This window comes from Meles meles, chromosome 16, assembly GCF_922984935.1.
Source record: "Meles meles chromosome 16, mMelMel3.1 paternal haplotype, whole genome shotgun sequence".
Classification (NCBI taxonomy): domain Eukaryota; kingdom Metazoa; phylum Chordata; class Mammalia; order Carnivora; family Mustelidae; genus Meles; species Meles meles.
In genome coordinates, this window is record NC_060081.1 from 58762623 (window position 1) to 58782429 (window position 19807).

The window sequence follows — 19807 nt, forward strand, 5'->3', positions numbered from 1 at the left end:
AAAGGCATGTAAGTACCAAAGGACAGAGGTCTGTGGTACTTGTGATGTCAGGAGATTCATGGCTGCTACCTGGGACTGGACTTGTAGGATGCCCAGACTGTCTGTACTTTGAACTATATATTGAGCTTCTTGGGTAGCTGCTATACAGATGACTCTAACAACTCCAAGGGTCGCTTTACCTTGATAGGTACTGGCATTATCTGTGCTTTGCAAGGGAATATTTCCATGGCTGTGATTACCACATTTATGGGGGAGCAATTTCTCGTTTGTGGGAACCATGAAGTACTCTGGTGGATACATATCTACTTGTTACACCTTCCACGGGGCTCGGACAAAGTTATTTTTTGGCAAAAGTGACTAACTCAAGGGTGAAAATGATGGAGTCAGTATCTTAAGATGCATTTTGTAGGAAACTCTTGCAAATATGAGATATATGAGATGCTAAAAATAATCCTAGTTTGTAACTCTCTTCCTCTGGTGGCTTTCTAGCATGCTTAGAATAAAATCCAAATTCCTTATCTGGGCCTACAAAGTTAAAAGTAATCTCATCTCATTTACCATACTTCCCTCTTTACTATATTTTCCTCAGATATGCCAAGTGGTTTTTTTTTTTTTTTTTTTTTTTTTTTTTTTGCTTCTCTCTAGAATGCTCTTCCCACTTCTCATGGCTAATTCCCTGTATTTAGATAATTCCCTGTATTTGCTCAAAATGCTTCCTCCAAAGCCTTCCTTACTATCAGGTCATATTCTGCCATAGGAGCCTGTTTTTCAGCATACGGACTTCCTCTAACTAGGATATTATCTCCCTGAGAGCCAGAGGCTTTTCTGTATTGTAAACTGCTCTGTTTATAGTTAGAGCAATATCTGGTACATGGTAAGCATTCAAATATTTGTTAACCAGGTTTGTTGCTGTATTTTCCAATCGACATTAGAGTTCTGAGACTGTCGATACCGACATTGGAGGTATATTAATAGTAATTTGGATGCATTATATGGGGGAAGGACTGTTTATTTACTAGGTTGGGAGGAAATACAAAGGTCATGACTGAATGAAATTAGTAAATATTTTAGAGCAAAACTGCCTCTCTGAGTAAAAGTAATAATGTTCTGTGTAACCTTTATGAAATTAAGTTGATTTGAAGGACGAACTAACATCTTGAATATTTAAATATTTTCCCTTTTCTTTTGCCTAGTCATTTCAGCAAAACTTAAAGAAAATAAAAAGAATTGGTTTGGACCAAGTCCTTATGTGGAAGTCACAGTAGATGGACAGTCAAAGAAGACAGAAAAATGCAACAATACGAACAGTCCCAAATGGAAGCAACCCCTTACAGTGTAGGTTTGAAAGTATTTTCTATAGTATATTTAGTTTAGTAGGTGAACAGAAACGAAGCTTTAAAAATTTCTCACTTGGTTTCTTTGCTTCTCCTCTTCTTTCATTTTTTTTTTTTCTTTCTCCCCTATTCCTAGGACTACTTTCTTTAGTCCCCTTTTGTTTCTCTTTAGATATTTCTTTCTCCAATCTCTCCTTTATCTTCTGTAGGTTAGTTGATGATGGTATCATTACTGCTGCTGAACAGTATCTGGAGAGCCCATGGTCATGGGCCTAGAAAGATTCTTATCAGCTCTTTCCTTAATTTAGAGCCATGAGTAGCTCACTTAATTCTCATTTATTTATTTATTTGAGGGAATGAGAAAGAATTTGCATGAGGGGGTGAGGGGGCAGGCGGGGCGGTCAAGGTGGGCAGAGGGAGAGGGAGACTAGACTCCCTGCTGAAGAGGGAGCCTGAGGCAGGGCTGGATCCCAGCACCCTGGGATCATGTACTGAGCTGAAGGCAGATACTTAATCGACTGAGCCACCCAGGTGTCCCACTCACTTTATTTTTTAGTTTAATTTTTAAAAATAGTTTTCTTTTGTGTTTTTAATTACAGTGCCCACACAGAACCTACATGAGGGTTTTCTTCCTTTAAAAAAATTACAAACTTTATTCTATAACTGTTTTTATACTTTACATAGTGTGGTTATCTCTCTAGCTATATATATAGAGAGATCTAACATACATTATATGGTTATATAATATTCCTTAATAAGAATGGACTATCATTTATTTTACTAGTTCTCTGTTATCAGTTGGTTTCTAATGTGTTATTACACAGCATCGTAGTATACATCATATGCCTGTGTCTGTAATTTGGTGCTGTTATCTGTAGAATGAATTCACGGAAGTAGCAGATAGCTCAGTTTTTAACACTTAACTGACAGAGCCCCATGTGTTGGTATTGAATACTCACTGTAGAGAATTACAGATTAATTTTAATGTTTTTACTAAAATGGAAGAAAATGTGATTTAACAACAAATGGACTTCAAAAGAATAATAGCATATTTAGTTTGGGTACCAACTATATAAAAATGTAGTTCAAAATATAATTGTTACCACATCAAATACACAGAAATTGTTTTTTATTACCTAACATTTGGAATTCTTGCATTTTTTTCCCTTGGAGAAGTAAACCAGTGACTAAAGAAAAGTTTTATTTCTAAATGGTGAGATAAGATATTTGAAACTATATGCTCTTCACACAGTACACACTTATGTGTATAGTATTTATTCCTAATAAATTATAAAACAAATTGGATATACCTAAGTTGTTCTTTAACTTTTGGATTTCTAGGGTATCTTTTTTTTTTTCTTTTCAGCATAACAGAATTCATTGTTTATGCACCACACCCAGTGCTCCATGCAGTACGTGCCCTCCATAATATCTTGATATACTTCATGATGATTTTGAGCAAATGAATGAAATTTAAGAAGTGTCATTCTGATGGTTCTCATTTGTATTTATTTCAACAAAGTTTATTAGACTTTGTTTTTAATTAATGATCTGTTAAAGATTGTCTCTAAATTTTAAATCATGTGAGTAAAATTTTTTTTTAAAAAGCAAATAAAATCTATTAAAGTTCACAGCCTCCATAATTACTAGAGATGTTCAGCAGAATAATTGAGTATTGACTGAACACTCATCTAGTTTCTCCCAGCTGCTGGCTGTATTCACTAGATATGCACTTTGAGGCTCTTAAACTGATGATGTGAATTCTTTAGTGGTTTAAAAGTTAAGAAAAAAGAAACTCTCCCTGTAGCCCCTTAAGGTAGTGCTCTTGTTGAGCCCAGATGTTTGGGGAAACACATAGCTCAAGTTTTGAATTTTTAAGTTGCAACAGATAGGTCTGCAATTTTAACATGGCTTCCATTGCAGACATTGTTTCTAGAATTGAAATAATTTAGGTCAGACCATCTTTGACAGTATACTTTATCCTCTCTCAAATTAAAGTAAAAGTAATCATTTATTTTATTCTATCCCCACTATGATTTCCCAGTTGACTAATGGAAGAATGTTTTCTTGATATGTTCTTCTGAATGTAATATCTGAGAATTTTATTTCTTAATATTTAATTTCTATTTTTTTTTTCAAGATTTTATTTATTTATTTATCTGACAGGGACATAGCAACAGCAGGAATACAAGCAAGGGGAGTGGGAGAGGGAAAGCAGGCATCCCGCCAAGCAGGGAGCCTGATGCAGGGCTCCATCCCAGGAACCGGGATCATGACCTGAGCTGAAGACAGTTGCTTAACAACTGAACCACCCAAGCACCCCCATCTGAGAATTTCAAAGAGAAGACTACATTGTCCTTCCCCATCCCACAAAAGAAGAGGCAGTGTTAAGATGAGAATTTTTTAGTTTGTTTAAACTGTTAAAGTGGTGGTGGAAATATGATGCGGGGAATAGGCATAGGTAGACTTCTGAGAAAGTGTTTATTTGTCCCCCCAGATTTGATCGCCTTTTAGAAGGACTGAGTCACCCAGGTGTCTCCAGATAGTGTTCTTTTTTTGTTGTTGTTGTTGTTTTTTGTTTTTAAAGATTTTATCCATCCATTTGACAGAGATCAAAAGTAGGCAGAGAGGGAGGGGGAAGCAGGCTCCCTGCTAAGCAGAGAGCCCAGTGTGGTGAGGGGCTCTATCCCAGGGCCCTGATATCATGACCTGAGTCAAAGGCAGAGGCTCAACCCACTGAGCCACCCGGGTGCCTCCTTCTCCCCTCCCAGATAGTATTCTATATTGATATTTGGCAAGGTGCAGGTGAGTCTATATTTGGCAGTTATCACGGACACTTTGCTTCTAACAGTGTGAAATTTAGGGTATCTAACATAATCCTCAAATCATGTAGCTGACTGAAGAACGTTTTTGTTTCTTTTTTTTCCTCAAGATTGAGGACGTTTTCAATACAAATTTTAATGCCAGACTTTGTTCAAATTACAGCCTGCCATTGACTAGCTAGCTAGCTGTGCAATGTTGGGTAATTTGCTTAACTTCTCTGAATAGCAGTTTCTATATCTGAAGGTGGGGTGGTTATTCCCATCTCTTGGGTTGCTGTGAGGATTAAATGATATAACCTCAGGCTTATCACTACCTGACCTAAAATAGGGATTTAATTTATAAATTAACTTTTTTATACTGTTGAAATAAAACTAGATTTCTAACAGTTTGTAGCATAATAGGCAGTTTTACTTTTATTGATGATGCATGAAGTTGCCCCTGTAGTTCAACTATAAGTGAAAATGACGATATGAGCATGTAGCATTCAGGTGTTTTCCATTAGGTTATAGAAAATGGGCAATATTGGTTGTACAGTAAACTTAAGGTCTACAGTTAAAATATTTTAGACATTAAAATTTAATTGCAATTTATTTAGGATCCATTCTGATTATTTTAATGAAAAGAATACATATTTTTTACCTTTCTTTGCTTTTAGTATCGTCACCCCTGTGAGTAAATTACATTTTCGTGTATGGAGTCACCAGACTTTGAAATCTGATGTTTTGTTGGGAACTGCTGCATTAGATATCTTTGAAACCTTAAAGTCAAACAACATGAAACGTATGTATGTAAAAGTAACAGAAATTGTGCTAGGCTATTTGTTTTTCTATATTAAATTCATGTGTAAAAGATACAGAATGACTGTGTTCACTATTTGTTTTTAAGCTTACTTGGTTATACTATTAATAAGGAGAAGAACCTTGAACTATTTATTTAAAGCATTCCAAATAACCTTGGTGTAGCCATTCATTTTTGACCCAATATTTTTCATAAATTTAATAAATAGGTACTTATTAAAATATTGCATACTCAATTATGGAAAACTAAAAAATACAGAGCAGAAATGAAGGAAAAACATAATGCCATTTCAGAGACAAATATGGTTAATATTTTGGCAGATTTTCTTTTCAAATACTTTTAAAATTTACTAATTTTAGATGGCTGTGGTTTTATTTGTATGTGTATGTATAAAATATAGATATAATAAACTTGAAACATGTTTGTTTTTATTAGTATCATGATTTTAAAACATAGATATTTTTATTCCCCCTTGACTATCTAAACATACTTCCTAAATCTCATTTAAGAGATATAATCCATTTTTTTTTTAAGTTGGTTCCACGCCCAGCGTGGAGCCCATCACAGGACTTGAACTCATGACCCTGAGTGTTAAGCCCTTAGCTGAGATCAAGAGTTGAAGGCTTCACCAACTGAGCAACTCAGGCGCTCTGAGACACAATCCATTCTTAAGTTACATGTTTTCACTCAATAAAATTCAGGCATATGTTGCTGAATAATCCTGCTGACTTATTTTATGCAAGGATGGAATGAATATAACAGATGATTGAGCTAGTTAGTATTTTACATTATGGATATTAAGCATTAGCAAATTTTGTTCTGTTTTTTAAATGTTTTGTGTCAGAAGGCCTGAAACCTCAGTGAAATATACTAAAAACAATTTATAAACACATACATATCAAGTTTTTCTGACATTCTTTTTAACAGTTAAGATGACTTTAAAGAAAGAAAAAGTGATCATTTTGTTCTGTAATTATATTCTTTTACAGTTGAGGAAGTAGTTGTGACTTTACAGCTTGTAGGTGACAAAGAGCCAACAGAGACAATAGGAGACTTGTCAGTTTGTCTTGATGGGCTGCAGTTAGATTCTGAAGTTGTTACCAATGGTGAAACTACATGTTCAGAAAGTAAGTAATCACTTTTTGTATAGGCTCTTTAATGATTCTTAACATTAGCCACCAAAGAATGCTGATGTAATTAGTGCTGTTCTTTTTCACCTTAAAGAAATTATTTCCTTTTTAAAAGGAGACATTGATTATTTTAAACATTTTCCTTTTATTGTGTTGTTTCTGTGAATAAAACATTTTTCTGTAAGTTGAAAAGCTAACCACAGAAAAGTTGAATCACAGTTGAATGTGTAATGAGTTGATTTATAAAGTATTTGTTTTATAGGCCAGTAATCACAGTTAATATGACTTATGATGCTACATCTCCTGCAGTACCAGTGGCTGACATAATTTGCCTGCCGCAATATCTGGTTGAGTATAAATTTGACGTGAAATCCTGCTTAGTGCTTAGTAATCCTACTTAGTACTGTACCAGACTGCCAATACAAGCTGAAGTCCATTTGCCATTCCTATGCCATTTTCTGTAGGCTACATTTATAAAGCTGTCTTTGTGTTACAATAATAAAAAAATCAATTCATTATATGTATGCCATTATATCTTACAAATTATGATTTACTAGTTTTTGTTAATGGGAATAAGAAACATGAACAACAGTAATTGAAAGAAGTTTGGCACCTGAATTAGTGCCTGTATAGCTAGCATGCTTAATAAAACTACTTCTTAGTGGATTCCTTCTAGATACTCAAGTGAAACTTAGAGGCCCCAAGACAAAGAGAAGATTAATGGTTTTTTTTTATTAGTCTGACAAAGTTTTGTTTATTTATTAGGAACTACATTATGAAACATTTTGCAGTTGTCAGGTGTTACTATTCTTCCATTTCTGCTTTGGAAAACTTCCTGCTTTTTTAACTTGTGAATTTTTTTTTTTAATTTAAGATTTTATTTATTCATTTGAGAGAGAGATACAGAGAGAGGGAGAGCATGAGCAGGGGATGGGGCAGAGGGAGAGGGAAAAGCAGACTCCTCACTGAGTAGGGAGCCTGATATGGGGCTCAATCCCAAGATCCCAGGACCATGACCCAAGCCAAAGGCAGATGCTTAACCATCTAAGCCACCCAGGCCCCTCAACTTATGACCTTTTTTAATAGCAGGACCTTCAAGATAGTCTCAATGTATCTTCCAGATTGGTTCTTTGAGGTTAATGAGGGTGGAGAGAAATTTCTGAAATGATCATACGTACTGCTTCAGAGTTGACAAGTTCATTTTAATTCACTGCCATTCACAGAAGCTATAAATGGTCAAATTTTTCTATAGATTAGAATTCTGGAAAATAATGTACAACTTAAATTTCATTGTTAAATTGCTCTAAACTCAGTATTTATAGCTTCCCAAGTTTCTTACCCCCTACAAATTGAAACTATTATTAAAGCAGAATATTTAATAATTAACAAAGCATATTAGTCTTCATATTTCAGAGTAGAACCTAAACTGCATATTTATACTTACGTTAATGTTTATTGCCCACGGAAGTGAACATTTCTATGTCACCAGTTTTCCACTCAGCTAGGAAAATAATTGATAGAATTTTAACCTGATACTTAGAAAGAGGTTTTTAACTGGAAAATCACAGTGGTTGCCAAATAAAATAGCTGCCAGTTTTTGAATGCTTGCTGTGTGGCAACGACTATGTTGGTGTGTTTACATATATACTCATTTAACCATCATAGCTTTGTAAGGCATAACCTATATTTTGCATATAAGGAAAGTGAGGTTCTGATCATTTAAATAGTAAGTCCAACATCTTACAGCTAGTGTGATGCAGAGTCAAAACTGAAACAAAAATATTTATTGATGTTTCCTATTCCTTCCAATTGGTTTCACACTTAAAAACCCAGAAATTTTGAATCACATCATGAATTGTAAGCAAACAAACAAAATCCAGTTCCTTTCACAAGCATGTGTGGTGGAAACTACACTTGTATTGTTCTTTGGTTCCATTTCTGTAACTTTAACTGCAAGCTAGAAATGAGAATTAGAGTTTAGTACTAAAATTGAATTTCTAGTACCTGCAGTTGTTTGGTTGGATGAGAACTGGGGGGATGAGGGAGATTGCTTTTGTATTCCAGTAATTTTCTACTGTTAAAGATTTTTAGATTTTTTTTCCCTGAGGATGTTAGTAAGAAGTTTTGTTTTTGTTTTTTAAGAAAGATTTTATTTTTAAGTACTGTCTATACCCAACGTGGGACTTGAACTTATAACCTTGATATCAAGAGTCACATGCTCTACTGACTGAGCCAGCCAGGAGCCTCCGTTAGAAGTTTTTTGCGTTTTGTTTTGTTTTTTAAAGATTTTATTTATTTATTTGACAGAGAGAGAGATCACAAGTTAGAGAGGCAGGCAGAGAGAGAAGGGGAAGCAGGCTCCCTGCTGAGCAGAAAAGCCAATGTGGGGCTCAATCCCAGTACCTTGAGATCATGACCTCAGCTGAAGGCAGAGGCTTAACCCACTGAGCCACCTAGGTGCCCCTAGAAGTTTTTTTGTGGAAGAACACATAGGGTGGTTCCTAGAAGAAATTTGTTCTTCTAGATGTAAATATTTTTGGTTAAGTTTTAAATAATACTTATGAAAAGAAATCACTGTCTGAATTTTAGTATTAAAAGTCACCAAATAATAGCTTGCTATATATTTAAATGTACTGTGGAAGTTGGTTTTCCTAATGGGACAGTATTATCTCTTTGGGCACCTAGAAATTTTTGGTCATTGTTCTTGGTGGATAAATTTTTTTTTTTTTTTTAGATTTATTTTTATTTGGCAGGGAGAGGGGCAGAGGGAGAGAGAGTCTCAAGTAGATTCCACACTGACCCTAGAGCCCCATCTCTCAACTCTGAGATCACAATCTAAGCCAAAACCAAGAGTCAGATGCCTAACCAACTATGCCACCCAGGCACCCCTGGTGGATAAATATTCTAAAAATGGCAATTAAATAAGTAGACCTTTTTCAGGTGAAGAAAATTTTCTCAGCATGTTTGTTTTTTCTTTCCACTTATCTTTAAGCTGTATTTGAAAATTAGAGAACTTTCTATCCCCACTCCAGTTTCCCACCCCCTCCTCTGGCTCAGAGAACAATTTTAATATGCAAATGAGTATTAGTTGTAGTTGTCACATTTTCTTTGATAGTCTTTCTTATTTCTCTGGTTTAGAAAATAATTTGATAATTTGCTCTGGTGTTTTCCTCTAAGTACAGCATTAATAGGCTTTTATGAATCTCTGGGAAGAATTCTTTAGGTAGATAGACTTACTGTTTTAGCACTCAGTTCTAAATTAACAAATTGAGTGTAGGCAGTTGTTCATATCTGCAAGTACTTCCCATTCATCTATTTTTAACTCTTGGGCTGCTGGTGGTGGTAGATTATTAATTTAACACCTGTCTTCCCAAATATACCATTGAAAAGTATTACTGTCAAAGACATTATTTTTCCTAAAGACAAAAATCTATTTTAGTTATAAATTCATGATTATAAAATGGGAGCATACTCTTGTAAAGGTCTTTGTTCTTTACCATGTATATTCTTGATATATATAAAATTATTTTAGGTAAGTTTTTCAGCACATGAGACCTTTGGTTCTTATCATGTGTGTTCCATTCCATTTTGACTTTATCTTACTTTAAGAAACTAGCTTAAATGTTTTGCTTTACCAAATATTATTTGAAATTACTAGATCTCAGTAAGGTCTGGGCACCAACTAATTATTTTATGGAGGGAAACTTACTTGACTTATCTTTGACTTTTTCTATATATGCTCAGAATATGAACGAGTTTGCCCTCCAAGAAACTAGGAAAACTCTCCACTAGTTTTACTTTAAAATCCAAGTATTGAAACAGCTGAAGAGGATAATAAAGAGCTAAATCTTGGTGTCCTCCCAGTCTCCCCTGTGTCTCATTAGTTGAACCCAATGCAAGGTAGAGCCAAAGAAGCCAGTTAGTGATTAATGTATGTCCTACAGGTTACACCTGTCAGGCACAGAGCAGGAAGAGAAGGCTGGGGAGTGATGTTCACCCCTATTCTCCCTTCCTTTTTTTTTTCTTCTTCTTTTTTTATTTAAAATACACAACCAGAGTACTTTTGAGAAAACATAAGAAAGACTTTGTCAGATGCCTGCCCCAGTGATTTTCTGTAGCACCTTAGAAGTCGTTAGAGCCTATGTGATCTGACATCCAAAGCTCTTCTACTTTGATGGCTTCATCTCTTAAACTTTTATGCAATTTTCTTGAGTGACACCACTCTCCTTGTGGTTTCTTGAACACTCCAGGAACATGCCTGCTTTAGGGCCATTACAGTTTTCCTCCGTCGGTTTGAGCTCTCTTCCTTCAGTATTCCGTGTAATTCACTTCAGGATTACTTGGATGTCACCCTCTCTGCAAGGTCGTTCATGGCCATCTGTTTAATGTTTCGACAGTCCTCTCATCAAATCCTGACTTACTTTTCTCCATAGAAAAATTCTATTCTCTATCCTATTTTTGCCGTCTATTGTATTTTACATTATAAGTAGCTTTAATATATTTAGTTTAATGTGAGCTCCCTGAGGATAGGGGTTGGTTTTTTTCTGTTTTCCTAGTTTCTGGATCAGGGTTGACACAAGAAGATGCTTGATAAATACTCGTTTATCAATTGAATAAAACCAAAAAAGGATATCATCCTTTTCCCAAGTTTTTTCCTATAATAAAATATTTGAAATCCTGAAAACCAAACAAAAAATCCAAGTATTAAGGCTATAATAAGATCATTGTTGGTTTAGAGTAAGATTTTGCTATATTTTTCATCCTTTTTTAAAATTTACAAAACACTGACTTATATTCTCATATATAGCATATATATAAAATACATATCTCATTTTATAACATACATTCTTTTATTTATTATGTATAATATATAAACCAGCATAATAGAATTACGCACACATGAACTACTACGCAACTTAGAAATTAGAACATTAATAACATCATGGCATCCACCTGTATTTTCCTCCCTATAGCATTCCTTGTCTTTCCCCTACAGATAATCACTACTCTGTATTTTTTTTTTTTTTAAAGATTTTATTTATTTACTTGACAGAAAGAGATCACAAGTAGGCAGAGAGGCAGGCAGAGAAAGAGAGAGAGGGAAGCAGGCCCCCTGTTGAGCAGAGAGCCCAATGTGGGACTCAATCCCAGGACCCTGAGATCATGACCTGAGCCGAAGGCAGCGGCTTAACCCACTGAGCCACCCAGGCGCCCCTCACTACTCTGTATTTTGAATTTATTATTTCCTTGCTTAAAATTTTTTAAGTTTTTAAAATTATTTTAAGTGATCTAAGCGAGCCAGATGCTCCTAAAAATTTTTTAATACATATGCATATCCCTAAACAGTGTATTACTTGCCCTTTTTCTTGAGCTCTGTGAATATAGATTTTGCCTTTTAAGATTTATCCATATTACTGCTTCTGTAACTTATTTTCATTGCTGTATGATAATATGTTAGGTGAATATACCACAATTTATCCATTTTTATGTCAAAAGACATTTGGTTTCTTTCTAGTTTTTTGCCATTATGGATAGTCATAGATTGAATATTTCTGCATTTATACATTTATATGTCTCTTGGTACACAGGTTGAAGAGTCTGTGTAGGATGTATACTGGGGAATGGAATTGTTGGTACATATTGATATGTGCATTTTCAGATTTATAGCATTTATTGTTTTTCCAAATATGGCCCTTTTTTGTTGTGATTCTTTTAATTGAGGTGAAATTTATGCAACATACAATTAACCTTATAAAGTAATACAATTCAGTGGCATTTATTGTATTCATAATTAGTATACACCACCTCTAATTTCAAAACTTTGTCATTACCCCAGAAAAATAAACCATTGTCCATTCTATAATCACTCCCTATCTCCCCCTCGCCCCCCACCCCAGCCACCTGGTAAACACTAATCTGCTTTCTGTCTCTGTGGATTTGCCTATTCTGGGTATATTATAAAGAAGAAATCATATAGTATGTGACCTTTTGTGTCTAGATTCTTAGCATATTGTTTTTGAGGTTTATCAAGTTGAAGCATGTATCAGTATTTCCTTTTTTGTGGCTGAATAATATTCCATTGTATGTATATGCCAGTTTGTTTATCCTTTTCATCCACTGGTGGACATGTGACTTATTTTTCCACCTTTGCCTATTAATGAGTCATAAATAATGATGCTATAAACATTTGTGTGCAAGTTTCTTTGTGCATATGTTTTCATTTCTCTTGGGTATATTCCTAGGAATGGAATTGCTGGTGCTTGTTTGATAATTTATTGTTTTTTCCTTGTTAATTTTCTTTTGATACAGTTTTTTTTATGTTCTCCATTTGAAAATTCTAATAGATGTATATATAAAAAGAAAATTCCAGTGTCAGAAATCTTTGGAGATATGTTTTTATGTCTCTTCTTCCTTGAGGCTTGTTTTCTTACATGTTTGCTACTCTTTGATTGCCAGTTTGTTTTTTATTGTAGTCTTTGGGAATCTTAGGGGCCTAAATTGGGGATTAATTGCTCCAGAGAAAATTTCTTTTGCTTCTGGTAGTGCCAGGGTGTGCTACATACCTGGGAACACTTCAGCTCCTTTAGAGGATCCCAGACCTTTGTTTCTGATCCATCTTAGAGCTGATAATAGCCATCAGGATAACCTTTTTTCCCCCCCTCATATTTGCTTACTGCACCCTGTTCCTGCTCTAGTTACCAGTTCACTTGTTTGTTTGGCTTTTAAGATGGCTAGGCACCCAAGGAATAGAACAGTGTGTTAAATAGCTTCATCTACCAGCTAGTTATTTTGTGGCAGGAAAGCCTTTTTTGGGTAGCTCACTGAATAGAAGAGATCTTTGTAGATGTTCTTCCAAAGTGTTGAGGAAATTTGGAGTAGGAATGCTTTAAAAGAACAATACATTTGTAAAATGCAAACTTTAAGTATGGTCATTGTTTCCTTCTTGGACATTGATTGTGTAAGTGTCAGATATTTTGTGCCTTTCAAAAAAACTATTCTCTGGAAACACAAGATAGGTCTATTTAATTTATGCCATACAGTTCATAGTTATGTCTTCACCTCTGTATTGAAGTGAAATAAAAGATAGAACAAAATGGCCCTTGTCTATATTTACTGATGAAGTGTAAATTTGAGGGTGCCTGGGTGGCTCAGTGGGTTAGGCCTTCAGCTCAGGTCATGATCTCAGGGTCCTGGAATTGAGTCCCACATTGGGCTCTCTGCTCAGCAGGGAGCCAGCCTGCTTCCTTCTCTCTGTCTCTGCCTGTCTCTCTGCCTATTTGTGATCTCTGTCAAGTAAATAAATAAAATCTTTAAAAAAAAAAGGCAAATTTGAGAGACAGTAATAGCTAATACTTATAGAGGGCTTATGTGCTGGGCACTGCTCTAAATGTTTATGCTTAATCCTCACAACTATTCTATGAAGTAGGTATCCTTATTGTCTCCATTTTGTGTGAGGTAAAATAAAAAGCACAGGAATATTAAGTGTACTTTTCTAAAGTCATGAAGTTAGTACATGATGAAACTATGATACAGACCAGGCAGTCTGGCCTCAGAGTCCATGTGATTAAATACTATGCTTCTCTGCAGTATAAGAATTTTAGAAGTGGCATTTATTGGTAGATTTAAAAAGAATATTCCAAATGACTTTCTTAATTTTTGAGATAGGTGGGATACTAATTGTCCAATTTTAGTAACACTGTATATTTTTATTTCCTTTTCTGATTTCATTTGTCTTATCAGCTATTTTAGGTGAATATAGTCTATATAAAAGTAAGGGTTTTTTTTCTTAAAGATTTTATTTATTTATTTGACAGACACAGCAAGAGAGGGAACACAAGCAGGGGGCATGGGAGAGGGAGAAACAGGCCTCCTGCTGAACAGGGAGCCTGATGCGGGGCTTGATTCTAGGATCCTGGGATCGTGACCTGAGCGGAAGGCAGACATCTAACAAATGAGCTACCCAGGAGCCCCTAAAAATAATTCTTGTAAAAGTGAAATGTGCCCTTTCTAGCTAAAATGCATTTCTTTGTACCATGTTTTTAAAACCATTTTTAACTGTTTCATTGAGTTGTATTTTATATTTCATAAAATGTACTCATTGCAAGTCTACAATTTAATGATTTTTAGTAATTTAATTGAGTGATCCAGCCATTAGTGTAAATCAGGATTAGAACATTTTTTTTTTTTAAATGTTTTATTTATTTAACAGAGAGAAATCACAACTAGGCAGAGAGGCAGGCAGAGAGAGAGGAGGAAGCAGGCTCCCTGCGGAGCAGAGAGCCTGATGCGGGGCTCAATCCCAGGACCCTGAGATCATGACCTGAGCCGAAGGCAGAGGCTTTAACCCACTGAGCCACCCAGGCGCCCCCAGGATTAGAACATTTTTATCCCCCTGGCGAGATCCCTCTTATTTACACAAATTCTGTTCTCACCTCTAAACCCAGACAACCACTTACCTATTTTATCTCCAAAAATTTGTCTTTTTTGAATATTTCATTACCACACGACACTAGTAAAATACCGTTGACTTTATTTCCTTATGCTGTACCTTCTTTGCCCCCTCTTTTTTAAATGTATTATTTCTAGACAAGATGATATATACCTGCCAACATTGCTGAGGTGATATAATGTAGTGGTTATTCAGCATTTTTTAGGTGAGTTACTCATTAATTATGCCTTGAAACAATAGCAGTTTTGATTTTACTGTTTAAAACTACGACTGTATTAAGGGACTATTGTTCTTTAACTACAGTGAGGTAGACTGTTAAACTTGAACTCTTGTTTCTGCATTTTATACTTTTTCCTTCTCTGCCTACTATTTTTGCTACAATCACTATGCCTACTCTTTAATATTTTTCTAGTGCACAGGCCCTTACCAAATCCTCAGAATAATTCCCATGAATAAAATTTGAAGAAAATATGAAATTTGTGGCTTTAATTTGCCACTTTGAGATTAATTGGTGCCTTTCCTGTTCTTGTAGTTGTTTGCCAGGCCCTTGGATTAGAGAGGTTTTACTCGTTTTTTTATTTTCAGAATCTGTTTTTAATCCATTATCCTGATGGCGATCAGAATTTTTTGTGAGGTTTTTGGAATATAAAAGATGGTGGAAGTATTATATTTGAATTAGAATCAAACAAACAGAAAATAAATACAAATCTTGAGAAAAAAAAAAACAATCAAGCAGATATACATTTCAAAAGGCATAAGTAGGACATGAGTAATAATACCTTGACTGATTGACATTTCTTACATGTAGTAAGCATTGGAACAACATTTTGGTAAAACATTTCTAATTTTTTTTTTCAATATTTTATTTATTTGACAGAGAAATCACAACTAGGCAGAGAGGCAGGCAGAGAGAGAGGAGGAAGCAGGCTCCCCGCGGAGCAGAGAGCCCGATGTGGGGCTCAGTCCCAGGACCCTGGGATCATGACCTGAGCCGAAGGCAGAGGCTTTAACCCACTGAGCCACCCAGGCGCCCCAAACATTTCTAATTTTAATCACGTGAACATATATCACATTTTCCTTGAAATTTAAGTTATAGTATGTTCTACAATATTTAATGAAAGGCTTTGCATGTTTAGGAAGAAGGTGAAAAACACTTTTTGAATCTCATTTTCTATGTAAATTTTATTGATGTTTAAGGTGCTTCACAGAGTGATGATGGCTCCAGACCCAAGGATGAAACAAGGTAAGAGTTCACTTTTTGCTTTACTATAGAATATGAGAAGAGATAAGGGAGAATGAATATTAATTGTAGTCAGAATTTTAGTTTGACTAACACAAAAGTTTAGACTGCTACAAGAATAAATGAGGGTCAAAAAATTCAGGACTCAGCCACCTGGCTGGCACAGTGGCTGGAACATGCATCTCTTGATCTCAAGGTTGTGAATTTGAGCCCCACCTTTGGTGTAGAGATTAGGGAAAAAAATCTTTAAAAAAAAATTCAGGGCTCAGGATAAGAAAGGAAATATTTATGAATGTTTCAGGACTCTTAGCTCATCTGACTGCAGTTCTCCAGATTAGGACAGGGTACCTGAATTGCTAGTACTTCTTTCAGCTTATAGAAAATGAATATAAATATATATTGTCACTTTTCCAACAGCAGGGAGTTCTGAATCCTAGGGCCATCATTGGACTGTTAAATTTTTTTTTCTAGGAAAGCCAGAATATAAGCTTTGGGTATATAAGAAGGTCATCATGATCTGTGGTATCTTTTGGGCCTTTGTTAGAAGGAGCAGAGATTTGTACCAGCTGTTCACTATTACCCTAGATTCAGCACTTTTTTTTTTTTTTTTTAAAGATTTTATTTATTTGAGAGATAACATGAGGAGGCCAGTAGGGAAGGAGGGACACAGGAAGAGGGACAAGCAGACTCCCTGCTGAGTACGGAGCCCAAGGAGCTCAGTCCCAGGACTGCAAGAGCATGACCTGAGCCCAAGACAGGGACTTAACTGACTGAGCCACCCAGGCACCCCAGCACTATTTTTTTAAGTTTGTTTGTTTATTAATATATAATGTATTATTTGTTTTGGTTTATGTATTTTTTTTAGTAATCTTTGTACCCAGCGTGGGCCTCAAACTCATGATTGCCAGTTCAAGAGTCAGATGCTCTTCTGACTGAGCCAGCCAGGTGCCATAGATTCAGCAGTTTCATGTGCCTATCTGCCTTAAGGTCTAGGGTCTGAAAAATGCCGAATGCCTTGGGTTGTGTTAACTGACTTAAACTTTTATTTTAAAATTTTTTTCAAAGATTTACTTCTTTGAGAGAAAGGGAGAGAATCTTAAGCACACTCCTTGCCAAGCATAGATCCTGATGCAGGGCTCCATTCTAGGACCCTGAGATCATGACCTGAGCCAAAATCGAGTTGGCCCAGCCACTTAACGGACTGAGCCAACCAGGTGTACCCTGACAAATTTTAAGTGTTTAGTGGTTGTCCTAGAAGCTGGTAATGGGAGATAAACTTAGAAAAGGAAATGCTCCTAGTCTTAAAGCAGTAAGTAATGTATCTTAAAGAGTTAGAAAATCCCATTGGATTCTTTTTTTGCCCAATCTGAGTAAGCAGTAGATAGGAAGATGGTGAACCACGGAAGCCATGGTCAGAGGAGAAGAATAGAAGAGCAGTATCACAGAACATAAGGGAAAATATCTGGAGAGGTGGGTGTTACAGTGTCAAGTGCTGTAAGAGAGGAGAGGTGGAGCAAGTAGAACAAAATGGTGGTTATTGAAGTTGAGTTAATAGGGAGTTTGTTGTACCAGTGTGTCTACTTTCATGATGTAGGGAGAATTTCATAATAAAAGTTAAAAAAAGACAACTCAGCAAGATCTTTGGGGAAATGAAAGTATATGAAACTGTTGTCTTTCATCTAATAGAGATCTACCTTCAGAGTCGCTTCTGTGACAAAGACTCATCTCTCATACTAATCTCACAAGAGGTGAAAAATTAAGGGTTAATAACATCTTGTTCAGGGATTAATAACTGCTTTTTTTTTTTTTAAGAGAGAGAGAGAAGGGTGGGAGGAACCGAGGGAGAGGGAGAGAGAGAGAGAGAGAATTTTAAGCAGCTTCCGCGCCCAGTGTGGAGCACAACGATGCAGGACTCAAGTCTCACAACTCTGAGATCATGACCTGAGCTGTCGGACGCCTAACCAACTGAGCCACCCAGACACTCTGGATAATAACTGCTTTTATTGCTCAGTGTGATTAAAAAGCAATAGAAAAGGTTTTTAAAATTATATAAATATCTCTGTAGACTGGAAGACAACATAGGCCTTTTGTGCCTCTTTTTAGTTAGATGTTTAATAGAAGTTTTTTGAATTCCTGAAAATTTCTGCATAATAATGTTTTAATATTTCAGTTTGCATTCATGAGTTGAGAACTTTTGCATAATAAATCCATATTTTTCCATTAGTGAGAATGTGATAGAATTTTGTATGCTTTCTTGAAAGTTTAAGTCATTTTCTTTTTTTGCAAATGTCTTTTTTTTTTTTTAATTTTTAAGTAATTTCTGCACCCAATGTGGGGCTCAAATTTATAACCCTGAGATCAAGAGTTGTATGCTCAACTAACTGAACCAGCCAAGTGCCCCCTACAAATCTCATTCTTAAAATACTTTATTTAAACTACTCTAGACAACTCTAAGTTTCTTGCAAAGGCATTCCTGGAATCCTAGCTTCATGCCATTTATTTAATCAATGCTCTACATCTTCCCAAGTGAATCATTGTCATAAATAATCTGAGGAATAGTGTCTTCTAAATTTCTGAGATGGCTAGAGTGATCTCTCAGCCTGTCTTTTGTGATAAGCATGAATTCCTTTGCATTAGCTTTTACTCCAGAGAGCATACCTCTGAGGTGGTGAGTTTGAAAAGCATTTTGTAAACTGTCAAATGTTTTTATTTTTTTTTTAAGATTTTATTTATTTGATAGAGACACAGCAAGAGAGGGAACACGGAAGGGGGAGTGGGAGGGGGGAAGCAGGTTTCCCACTGATTAGGGAGCCCAATGAGGGCTCGATCCCAGGACCCTGGGATCATGACCTAAGCCGAAGGCAGATGCATAACAACTGAGCCACCCAGGCACCCTTTTCAAATGTTTTTAAATGGTACTCTGCAGTTATCATGGCCATGACTGGCTTTTCCCCTTTATTTTTATTTGCAGACTTCCTAACTATAAGATTAAAAAGCAGGGCAATATGTATACCCCGTGGACAAGGGCTTTGTGCCCATCTCCTCCAGTCCGTTGCCCTAGTTATCATTTAGGAAGATGACTAAACAACTTTAGATTAGTTTACTTTTTTGTCCTAATTCAGGCACTATGTATACTGTCACTGTAGTCTTATTAGTCTTCTATTCTCTGTAACATGTCTGGATGTTTTGTGTTTCTCAGTGTTTTTTGTCATTTTTATGAAGTTCAAGGTGATCGCTGCCTTGTACTCAAGATTTTGTTATTAGAAGTACCTTTCTGACTGTTACGACCTTACTGTATTAGCATCTTGGTTCTCCAGGGTACTTTATCCTGTCCATAAACATCCAAGCTTATGTGTAAGTTAGGTATATATGTGTGATGAGATAAGGAGAGGTTTGTGGTAAGATTATGGAGCAGAGGAACAAAGCCATAGTAAAGTACATACTTTGTAGCTAATTGCTTTTAAAAGATAGTTGGTAGTGGTAAGTTCATACTGACAATTCTGTATAGTGAATAGGTTTCCATATTGGTTTTCAAAATCCATTTCAGGTTTTAGTTTCATACCCATTTATTAAAGGAACTGAATGGTTGTGTTTCTCAAACTTCAGAGTGCATCAGAATCACCTGGGAGACTTGTTCAACTACAGATTGTGTCTTTTTTCTTTTTTTCTTTTTTTAAAGATTTTATTTATTTATTTGACAGGCAGAGATCACAAGTAGGCAGAGAGGCAGGCAGAGAGAGAGAGAGAGGAATGGAAGCAGGCTCCTTGCTGGGCAGAGAGCCCGATATGGGGCTCGATCCCAGGACCCTGGGATCATGACCTGAGCCGAAGGCAGAGGCTTAACCCACTGAGCCACCCAGGTGCCCCTACAGATTGTGTCTTAATCTCTAGTTCCCAATTTGCTGTGTCTAGTTTTAGGCCCGAGATTTGTGTTTCTCAGGTTTCTAGGTGATGGTGATGATGTTAGATCAGGCCATATACTTTGAGAATCACTATGGTTAGACATACAGCTATTTCTTAGATTACAGCTAAC

At 35.9% G+C, this 19807-nt stretch overlaps 1 protein-coding gene across 9 annotated transcripts in view; it reads left to right on the plus strand.

Moving 5' to 3' along the window:
• The window catches only part of ITCH (itchy E3 ubiquitin protein ligase), a 129482-nt gene that overhangs the window by 52938 nt on the left and 56737 nt on the right, over window positions 1-19807 (plus strand). For 8 of the 9 annotated variants that reach the window (XM_045980760.1, XM_045980759.1, XM_045980764.1 and 5 more), the window contains 4 exons: window positions 1194-1335; window positions 4813-4937; window positions 5945-6082; window positions 15732-15777. In XM_045980760.1, coding sequence (XP_045836716.1) covers window positions 1194-1335; window positions 4813-4937; window positions 5945-6082; window positions 15732-15777 — 451 coding nt within the window. The remainder of the gene's footprint in view (window positions 1-1193; window positions 1336-4812; window positions 4938-5944; window positions 6083-15731; window positions 15778-19807) is intronic. The other variant, XM_045980765.1, reaches the window with a different exon arrangement.